Source organism: Tauraco erythrolophus, chromosome 5 (genome assembly GCF_009769465.1).
Source record: "Tauraco erythrolophus isolate bTauEry1 chromosome 5, bTauEry1.pri, whole genome shotgun sequence".
Lineage (NCBI taxonomy): Eukaryota > Metazoa > Chordata > Aves > Musophagiformes > Musophagidae > Tauraco > Tauraco erythrolophus.
This window is the reverse complement of record NC_141469.1, coordinates 7337007-7347984: the sequence shown is the minus strand read 5'-3', so window position 1 is coordinate 7347984 and position 10978 is coordinate 7337007. Positions and strand designations below refer to the sequence as shown.

Here is a 10978-nt window from a genome sequence, read left to right as displayed (position 1 = left end):
CCAAAGAGCAGCAATGACTACGTAAAACGCTCCACACTCAGCCAAGTCAATAGGAAGAGGAGAGCAAAGATGCCAAGGGAAGAACTGGTGTATTTGAAGTTGGGGAGACAGGAAAGCAAAAGAACGGGCCCCCCAAAAAGGGGAGGGAGGAGGAAAAGAGAAAAAACAAAAACAAAACCAAAAACAGCTACAACCTGAAAAACTGAAGTTGGAGGAAGCCAACCTCCCTCCAGAAATCATGAGGGCTTGCCCTGACCCCGGGAGGGGCAGCTCTCCAGTTTACAATAGACTGTGTTGGAGTTCTTGCATCGGCAACCCGGACGGTTGACGCGGTCGTAGCAGCCCCGGCAGAGCTTGAGGCATCCTTTCGCAGGAGGGTAGCAGAGCAAGCACGGCAGAAACACGGCCATGGCGCCCATGCACAGGTACCTAGAACAGCAGTGCGACTGGGAACACGAGCAGGGATTATCCGCGTAGGAGTCTCCCTCGTCGTCGTTGGAGCAGTGGTAGAAGATGCCTTTGACCAAGCACATGCAGGTGCCGTACTCCACCATGCTCTCGGCAGAGCACAGGCACTGCCGGTTGCATGCCAGGCAGGAGGGCAGGGCACGGGGCGCCGTGCACTCCCCACACTTGCACTTCCCGCACTCCTCGCAGATGAACTTGTGCTGCGTCGGGTCCTCTTTCAAAGGGCCCTTCAGGTCGTCGACGACCAGGGACGACTGCTTGGGCTGCGTCCGGATTGTCCGGTCGGGCTTGTGGCCGGAGCCCGGCCGGCACGGTGGCGAGCGACCCAGCAGACCCTGCTCCGAGGAGGCGCTGCTGCCGCTGCCCGAGCTGGCCGCGCTGCCCGTGCTGGTCGAGCGGCTCAGGACGGGAGCCCTCGCGCTGTGCTGGTGGGCCGCCTGCCCGCTGTGGCCCACTCTGTGCTCGTAGTTGTTATTCACATTGATCGGTACGATTTCGTGAGTCCTTTCGTGCTTCTCCTGCCTCGGCGCTGCCCGCGGTCCGGGTTTCCTCACCACGGACGGGCCTTCGGTGTATTCGTTGCTGCCCCGGATGGCCTTGATCTGGTCGAGCGACAGGATGGTTGTCGGCTGGCTCTCCCTTTCGTAGTCCAACCGCTGCCGGCTGTCCAAGGAGGGCTGCTGAATCACCACTAGCGAGCCACCGCTGCCATGTTGACTTTGGGGCTCCATCTGTAGTGATGTCTACTTCTGGCATTCAGTGGGAACCTGGCATGCATCTGAAATCCTAAAAGGAGAAGCAGACAGAAGGCATAAATAAACACTGCGTGTGTACATACATGCACGCATACGCGAGATCAAGGGCAAAAGAGGAATAAAGGACGGGGTACTCTTTGAAAACAAGCGATACGGCAAACCACAAATCGCCCTAGCCACCTGGTACTGATCTCTTTCAGCAGGGGATTACAACAACGCTGAGGATCTGGCCAAAGTCCAGAAATAGGGAGAGTCTGGGTATGGCATCATAGATGAGGAATGCAAAGGAGACCCCATGCCCTATAAAACAAAAATAAAAAATTCAGTACTAACCTGTACGCTTACTTGGCAAGCCATGGAAGGTGCTTCTCACTTGTTACTGAACTCAACGTCTGTCTAACTCGCAATAGCAATCCTGAATGTCCCCAAAACTAAGTTGGAAACAGGCAAGAACACTGCCAGGTTCATGTTCTGTATGGCAGAATAAAGAACATGCACATTCTCACTCTTCTGTCTGAGTGTGCAGCATCACAAAGCTTAACAGATTTGCTTCCCAGGACATGTGGAAAGGCTCCTTTTCAAAGTGACGTATGTGCGTTACAGAGTCTCAAACTAAGTGCTGTCAAGCAGCCAAGACATTTTCTATAACAAAGCAACTCCCATACAAATCTAATATGCTCCTTATAAAATTAAAGCAAGGCTGCAAACAGCCCATTTTCAAGTATTTTCTGACCACAGGCCAGGGTGTGAAAGAGAAAGAGGTAGAAAAGGCTGAGATGAACTAGGTGTTGAATAAAAAGTACCTACAGATTCATAATAATGTTAAGAGTAAATGACAAAAAAAAACTAACCAACTCAACCTTAAAACACAATCAAAGAAAAAAAAAAATCCATTTTCACAAGAAAAATAGATTAAAAGTTCCTCAAATAAATACACCATCTTCTAGTCTACCATTTAAATAAACGTTAGGCATTTTCATTCCTTTTCATTCTGCCTCGCTATCGACACAAAGATTGCAACGCTGATTGAGGAAACCACAGTGACAGTTCCGTACCTATATAAAAATTCAGACGAGTATCTAAATGCCACGTTTGTACAGAGAACTAAGAAAATAAAAGGCTTTCCTTTACTGACAGCTGGGAGAAAAGTCCGTTTTCATTCCCCCCAAGATGTCACACATGTTTACCTGAAAAAGGAGAACGATAAGTGCTACCGAGCGGTTCCAAAACTCATCCAATAATAATGAGAAAGAGTCTGTCTTGCCTACCCAGACCACAGCTGGCACGGAGCTGTTCTCCACTCGAGAGAAAAAGGGCCGGTGGTGTGGAAGCACAGGGATGGAGAGGAGCAGGAAAGGTTTCTTCTAACAGGTAGTCAGCATCTTTATCGCTCTGACCGCTCATAAACGGTAAGCGACAGCTTCTGCCAGGACACAAAGTCTTTGTGCCGATCCAGCAGTCAAAGATTTCATTTTACGTTTAATGTCACCTGTGTGGGCTTTATTTAGGGTCACCAGATTAAGAGGGAAAAAAAAAAACCCAAACACGTTCACTTCCAATTCAGCCCACATAACGAGCTGCCTTCTTCCCAAGCACTGAATGCAAATCCACAACAGAGCAAGGGTGAATGAATGTGAAAAGCGAAAGATTTACAGCTGTACCAGTCAGGAGCTGGGCTCCCCGGGGGATGAAAAATAATATCCCAAGAAAATGCGAAAGACAGCCAGTGCCATCTCTGGGGGGAAAGCGCAACACCACGGCGGCACGCAGACTGACAAGCCCAGCTGCAGACCGGGCCGAGAGCCGCACGGTTGGACAAACCACCTCCACTCCCCTGCAAATGAGTTTTAAACCGGTTCCCCCCCCTCGCCCGCCCAGCTCCGGGCAATAAAATAAAACAACATACAGCGAAGACGGCGACAGACCTCACGTTCCTGCAGCCCGGGCAGGCACGGCCGGCGGTGCCTCCACCGCGTGTCAGCGCTCCCTCCCCGCACCTCAGCGATCCCCCCCTTTCCCCACAGCCGCTCCGAAACGCCGCCAGGGCTCCCTCGCCCCCCACTCACCCCCCCAGCTCCCCCTCCCCGGGCAGCCCCGGGCGCGCGGCGGCGCGGCGCCCTCTGCGCCCCGAGCGGGGCGAGGCGCGGAGCGGGGCACGCCGCTGACGGAGAGGAAGGAAGAGGAGGGGAAAAAAGAGAGAAAAAAAAAAAAGTTATGAATGAAACAAGAGCTTTGCCTTTTTTTTTCCCCTCCCTCCTTCTCCCCCTTTTGCAGGGGGAGGGCAGAGACCGAGGCCGGCGCTGCCTCAGGAGGGCGGACTTCCCGGCATTTAAAGCGGCAGCGCCCGGCCGACCGGCCACTACAGCGCCGGGGATTCCCCGCCGCCGCGGCTCGGGGGGCCGCCGGCTCGAACCGCCCCCCCGCCGCAGCCCCTCCGCGAAGGAGCCTCCTGCGAGAGGAGGTGTTTGGGCTCTTTTTTTAAACGTTATGGTCGTTTTCAGCCGAAAAAAAAACCCGCGCGCAACGGCCGGCCCCAAGCGCACCGCACACCCCCCCCAGGGCACGCCGGGCAGCGGCCGCCGCGGGGTCTGTCAGCCCGCCCCGCCGCGCCGCTCCCGCCCGACAGCCGCTCCCCGCCCGCGGCGAGTGCGGGGCCCCCTGGGGGATGCCCGATCCCAGCGGGCTTTTGATTTTTTTCCAGGCGGGGGGCCGGGGTGCCCGCGCCTCGCCAGGCGGGCGCCGTGCGTGTGCGCCCCGCGGCACCTGCTCGCCGCTCCAGCGAGCGGGCCCGCACCGCCCCCGCGCCCGGCTCGGCTCCGGTGTACAAAGCACGACGAGGGGTCCCCCGACTTACTTCTTTCCAAGGAGTCACTAGCAAATGGCAAATCCACTCGGCGGAGGGCGGCAGGTCCGCAGGTCCGGGTGACGGCGGGGGTGCAGCCCCGGCCCCTCGCCCTCCCAGCCCCGCGGGGTGGGGGAAGGCAGGCGGGCTGCGCTCCTCGTCTCTGCAAAGCCCTCGCCGGTCTCCACGTCCTACTACTCGGCGAGCGGAGGAAAATCCAGCTCTGCTGCCTGCCGCAGCCCTCCTCTCTCGGGGGCCAGCATTCAGCGGGCCGTCTTCCCTCTAAGTCGCTCCTCCGCAGAGCCAGACCCCTCCGAGCCCGCGGGACGCTGGGGGCAGAAGCGCTCTCCTCAGTCTGGAGGTGACGGGAAACAAATCGAGCCCTTTCTGCGAGCGGTTGATCTCGATCTGGCGTTAAGGCAGCTGCAGGCTGCTGCAAGCACCGGGGAGCGGGCAGCGCGGGGCACTCGGGAAGCAGGTCTCCAAGAAGATTCGGGGAACGCGAGGCTCCTTCTCGGGGTGTTATTTCCCTTTTTTTCCGACGGGAGCGGTCCCAGGCGATCCCTGCACGCTGTGGCGGGCGGTGGTGAGTGCACGGCAGCGTTTCCCGGGTCCGGCGCAGGGCTTCACCGCATGGTCCTTGCCGCAAGTCCCTTCTGGCGAAGTGCAACCACAACCCCTAGTGCGAGAGATTTGGGTCTTTTTGGTGGTTGTTGTTGTAAGAAATCACGAAGAGGCGCTTGCTCTCAAGGCGCACCTCAGCAAGCTGCAAACGAGGGCAAGGGCAGCGCGCGTAATGGCTCTGCGAGCTCTCTGCAAATTGCCATGTGCTTGCTTGTTGCTGTTGGGGGCTGACTGACAGGCTCGGAGCACGGTCAGCGCGTCAGGGAGAAAACAGCAATATAAGGCAGCCCCGGACGCGAAAGTCTTGCACGAAAAGTCTCCGGAGCCTCCTCGGTATTCCGAGAGGATCAAACAAGGCTCCGGCGCACGCAAGTGAGATCCCCGCGTTAGGCAAGACAGACAATCACCGAACTGGAAGTTTTATAACCACCAGCAAACCGCGACTGGCTTAGCGCTGCTCCCTCGGGAAGCCGAGAGACTCGGCTCTCCCGCCCGCACCCCCGCCAGCCGCTCGCCTTCCCCGCGGCTCACACGGAACGCGCGGCGGAGAGGAGCGGGAGAGGCGCGGGCAGCTCGCCTCCCGCCCGCACCTCACCACAGCGGCGGCGCAGCCACGCTCCGGCTCGCCTCGCCGCTGCCCCGGCCACCCCTAGACCCTTCGCCCTCCCCGCCGGCTGCGGGAACCTCCTCGCTGCCCGCCCGCCCGCATCCCCGGCACCTGATCAGGCGGAGGGTTGTGGGGGGGGAGGAAGCGGCGAGCACCGCCCGGGCTTACCTAAGGCCAAGGTGAACGCCTGCTTCCCGAGGCACATTGGCGGCCCCGGCGCGGAGTCCAGCCCGGGCAGTGTAGGCAGCCGCGCCGTCCCGCCGCCGTACCGGAGTGACTCCGGCCGCGCTCCGCCGCCTTTCAGCGCGCAGCCCCCGCCCGCCGCCACGGCCGCGCCCCCGTGATGTCAATGTGTCACTCCGCGGCGCCCCCGAAATCCCGGAGTGGACTTCCCCGCCCTCCCGGGAGTCGCTCCAGCACAGGTCACGGCCGCCGGCCGCTCTCAGCGGGGCGGCTGCGGCCGGACGAGCCCCGGTGGCGGGGGAGCGCGGTGTAAGAGCGGGCCTGCCCCTCACCGCCGCTGCCGTCGTTCAGGTGGCGGCTCCCGGAACCACGGGGATTTGTCCCGGCGGCTGCGGCTCGCCCCCGGCCCCCCCCCCCCGCGCCGCTCCCGGCCAGCAGAGGGAGCGCGGAAGGGCGGGTTACCGGAGGGACCCCGGCAGCGCGGCCCGCGGTGCAGCCCGGGGGACTGAGGGGCGGAGGGGTCGCCCCGGAGCCCGCCGGTTTTAAGTGCCGGTAGCGGAGCTCAGCGGGGTCCCCGCACACGCCCTCGCTGACGGGAGGCCCCACCTGCGCGGGCGGCTGAAGAGGAGCTGCAGAGGAAGGCAGGGCTGGAAGGGACGCGCTTATTTCTAGGTAGACTCTGTTGCCGGGCTTAAGTTCCGCAACGCTCCTCTGACAACGTTACAGAGGGATTTGGGTATGTGCCTTAGCATCAGCGTCTTTCCAGCAGGGTCTACCCAGATGGGATAGCTATTCATTGACATTCATACAAGGTTCCTGCTTCTGAGAGCCTATGAAAGAGGTAGCTGAGGACTTCAGAAAGCATTTACCCTCCTAATCCTTCCATTAGATGGGAAACGGCTCTTCCTGCCGTTTTGCAGATGGTACAGAGGCAGTGAGAGGTTGTACAGAGGTTGTCTTTCTCTGGCGCCTTTCCAGCCCGGACTCTGCAAGGTCCCGTCTGAAGTTCAGCACTGCATTTCTGCCATGGTGCTGAAAAGATCACAGGGAGGCCTTCAAAACCATTCTTTTTATGGCCAAATATTATCTCAGATATATATCCTTTTTTTTTTTTTTTTGAGTGACTAAAGTGGTTTGGTTTGTTGTTTTTTTTTGTTTGTTTTTATAAAAGGCAACTAAAAGAACACGGAATAATGATGCAAAAAGCAAACAAAATTCTGATAATTTCATGACAACACACAATGTGTTGGAACAGTTGAGACTTCTAGTACTTGGTTAAACATCGCTGTAGCCCCAAGCTTATCTGAAACATTCTAACTGGCTTTTTATAATCTCTTTCACAAAAAATGATACTCTCCCACCTTTTGCCCCAGAGAAAAAAAAAAATAAATATTAAGAATCTGTGCAGCTGCTTAGCAGGAACATTCGTCCACAGGCAAATAATCCCTACAAAGAACAACACCAGCACAAAGGTATTCTGTGACATACCCTGTCCACCTAGATCACACTCATAGATGCAGTGCAATTATTTTTCATTAAACTTCACTAGGCTTGGAAAGAAAATACCCAAACTACATTTTTTTACATTTCCATCACTACACAAAAACTTTTCATAGAGAAATATGTGGTTGAAGTAATAAAATCTTTATGCGTTAAAGGTTATACTGAGTATCACTAATACTTCTGAGTTTGTAATTATCAGACTGCTGATATAGACAAACTATAAATGCTCTCTTCCAATTACAGAGGCTCGAGTGACAAACAGCAGCATCGAGATCTTTGGCATGGTCATAAAAACATCTCAATTCATCACTGATATTGCTAGGGGAATTCGAAAATGTGACTGCTCACCAAAGGCACTCTCAGACACACTCCGAGCACAAAGTACAAATCCATTTTCAGCGAAATCCATCTGAAAACTTTGGAACCTGTCACACTTCAAATTGACAAACACTCCTACAGCAGAACAAAAACGACTACAGAAAACTAACACAAAAATTACTCCTGCAGAGTAGCGCTCAGTGGTGCAAACCTCATCTTCTCCTGCTCTATTTTAGATTTCTTTCACAATCCAACTCTGTTTCGAATAAAGACCAACCAAAGGGTGTGGTGTGCTACCTGCAGCAATTCTTGCAGCGACGTGGCAGGGGGAGCACCAGGGGCAGCAGTCGGGGTGCTGTAGGTGAACGGGGGGTAACTGGGCTTTCGGCGTTAGCAGGGCTCTGCTCTGCGGCAGAGAGTACTCGCACTGAGCAACCCACTGTCTTCTCTCAGAAATCCGTATGTATTTTTCCTAGGATACTGCTGTAAAAACATTGCTTAACACCTTTTCTCTCACACCCCTAAAGCGGGTACTACCTTAAAAAACGATGCCAAGCGTAACAGCTTGATTTTAGAAATACAATACTGGGCTTAAATGGGTCAGTAAAATAACCAAGGGTACTGGCAGCAGTTTGCTATCACTTGGCATGCGGATTAACACTTTGCTGAAACAAGGGAAAACCCTACAGCAGTTATCAGAAGGCTCTCCACGGACTCAAGCAAACATGCCTGCATGTCACGCAAGTCATCTCATTCGATTTTCCTTGGAAATGACAGCAGTGAGCGGCTTTTGTTACAGACAGGAGAGCTGAAATGCTGAAGAAAAAATTGGCAACTTGGAAGAGGACTGACACACCTTATGACTACATCCTGGCACAACCTTAATTTGAGGATTGACACACGAACAGGAATTCAGTGCAACCAAGTTATTTTCCATCTCCAAACTGTCGTCTAAAGGTGCCCGTCTCTCTCACTGACAACAAAACAAGCCAAGAGAGACCAGCCCTCTGTGCCCAAAGTTAATCCTTCTGAAAACCCTCCCAGAATTAGGTTCGAGAGACTGAATGGTGGCTGACAGTCGTGATTAAATCCCCGTTTCCACTTTCACTTCAAGGATCAGGTACTAGAGATAATCTCCACCTTCTGCAGTCATATGCTGCTTTTCCCTCACACGAGCTTCAGCGTGCCAAAAGTCGTGTTGTACAGAATAAAAGCAGAGTCCCATCGTTGGGTTTTTCCTTCCTAATCCACACCCAAAAGCAACTTTCATCTCTAGGTCACTTGATTGACCTTTATAGGCCATGAACTACACCTTTGTAAAGATGGATTGGATAAACTGTGATCCTTCCACTCTCAGTAATGAGAACTCTGTAAATTTGCTTTACAAAGCTTCCTTACGGCATCCCAGCTGGGAATACCATTGTATTTCCCTCGAAGTGGCATCTCCTAGCCGCTGCTGAGGCAGTCGAGAAGGAGGACACATAGCCAGTCCCAGACACCAGCACTGCATTCCTCCTTCTAAGCAGTGCGAGGTGGCTTGGTCTGCAAAAAGCAAGAACCATCCTATCTATCAGCACAGCATCACTGCAGACAGAAGAGGTGACAAACAGCCTGTACTTGAAGCATTCGATATTTACCGTTCCTGTCACTCATCTTCTGTGGCGATAACTATCTTGAGCCGATATGAGAGAAAGTGTTTCTCTTTCAGAGAAAGTGTTTACCTTTACACAAGTTATTTATCCATTAATAACTAATCGTCACAGCTGAAACAACTTCTCTAAAGTTATGCAGGAATTCATAAGCAATTTAGAAAAAAACACTCCACACCTTTGCATTTATAATGAAATCAGAAACAAAACTGTTGCGCCAGTCTTGCCTGTAGAATGTGTAAGTCATGTATTTCCTGCACCAGCCGTGCAGTGATAATCTGGCAGAGGTGGCTGTTGGGAGAAATAAGTGGGATCTGCAGCTCCCAGACCTTTGTGTGTCAGCTTTGGTGGAACTTTGCAGGTATTAGTGTTTCGAGGCTCAGGACTCACAGCACACTCAGAGATCCTCGGAAACTCTCCGGGCAAGAAAACAATATGTACTTGTTGGGATAAAAGCAGTTTAACTGTGAATTTTTAACACTTTCACTAGTAGGCCCATATATATTTAAAAAAAACCCAAGCAAACCAACAAAATCCTACAATAGCTATAAAACATTGCTGTAATAAGCGTTGCAGACAGTTTCTTACCAGCTCATTGAAGAACTTGGTGGTCCTGGCTTAAGCTGGTCGGGGCACGAGATGAAATAAAGCTATTCGGAAGAGCTGAAGTAAAACCCGTAGGTGTCGTGGTGAAGGCATCCCCTGAAAGGTACCGTGAATCATTTCAGGGTAAGGAAGAGAAAGTGAAGGATGATGTGAGGTAGCGTTTCCGATCACGCTTTCTGCTAGACAGGTTGACCTTTATCTGAGATCAAAGGCACCCGTAGCTGGGGATTTCTTCAGCTTCTGTGCAAGGACTATTCTTAAAGCTCTCTGAAGAAGCGCAGCCACGTAAAGCTGCTCCTTGCCCTCACTGCACAGGCTGGGGACAGGCACACAGGAAATCCTCGGGTGCAAATACAATCTTGAGATTTCCCTTCGGAAGATAACACCAGTTTTTCTTAGAGGCAGAAGAGATAGTAAAAGGCAGCAGCCAGGCAAACCTCTGAGAACAAAAGGACGAACCTCGACGTGAACCTGTTTCATGAACATTTGAATGATGAATCAAAGTGCAGGGGAAACGCAGCAGAGCTAGGGTTTTGATCCATGCCCAAATTCAGCACAAATTAACAAGAAAGAAAATTCAAAGTTGAGAGTTTGAGAACACGATTCCCCTCTTCGCCATCTCTTGCACCATTGCAGAGAAATCCGTTGTTTTCCTTGGGTATTCCTCCTGAGCATGGTGAGCAGCTGGAGATACCAGGTTTGGTGGGGAGGTCACTGATCCACACTAGCTATTTCTGAATCACAGAAAGGTCAATTTGGTAAACGGGTATTAGTGAGAAACACTGAGGGGACTGCAACTTAGGTAGAATCTTTATGATTTTTTTTTTTGCCTTCCCCAATGGTAGTTTTTAACTTTAAAAAGACTTTAAAAGCTATCTTGCTTTTGCTGTGAAGAACAGCAAAAGAACTTTTGTTGTCAGAAACATCACTGAAGACAAATAGCATTGAAAAAAAGCTGTAGGAAAGACAACACATCAGTAAAGGCACCTAACAAGAGGCAAAACTCCACTCTCCTAAGTGCAGGCCACAGTATGTTTCTTCATTTCTCACTACTCACTTGCCATATAGGCAACCGGAACACTTACATTTCCCCTTCAGATACCCACAGTTATTTGTTTTCTGATCAAGTTTATTTCTTCCTCTGAGAACTGCCTCTGTAGACTTCATGTTTAGCTGCTGTGCTAATTGTCTGCGCTTACACAAGGTACTCTACTAAGGTACTGACGATGTCTTCACTACTTTGCATTTATTATTAACTTTTAGCAAACTAGCCAATACTACTTCATCTGCCTGTATAAAAACTTTGTGAAAACGGAAAATTGTTGTTATTGCATAATACAGATAATAACTTACTCACATCTGTTGTAAATTACATTATCTGCAACTCATTTGTTTCCCATCTTAGCACTACGCAAACTGCCTT

The 10978-nt window shown here is 52.3% G+C and overlaps 1 protein-coding gene across 1 annotated transcript; it reads right to left on the bottom strand.

The window, feature by feature from the left end:
* Positions 1–236: 236 nt before the first annotated feature.
* On the bottom strand, positions 237–1199 carry SPRY1 (sprouty RTK signaling antagonist 1). Its single transcript, XM_009982790.1, has one exon. It carries the CDS (start codon positions 1197–1199, stop codon positions 237–239), a length of 963 nt encoding a protein of 320 aa, XP_009981092.1.
* Positions 1200–10978: the final 9779 nt, after the last annotated feature.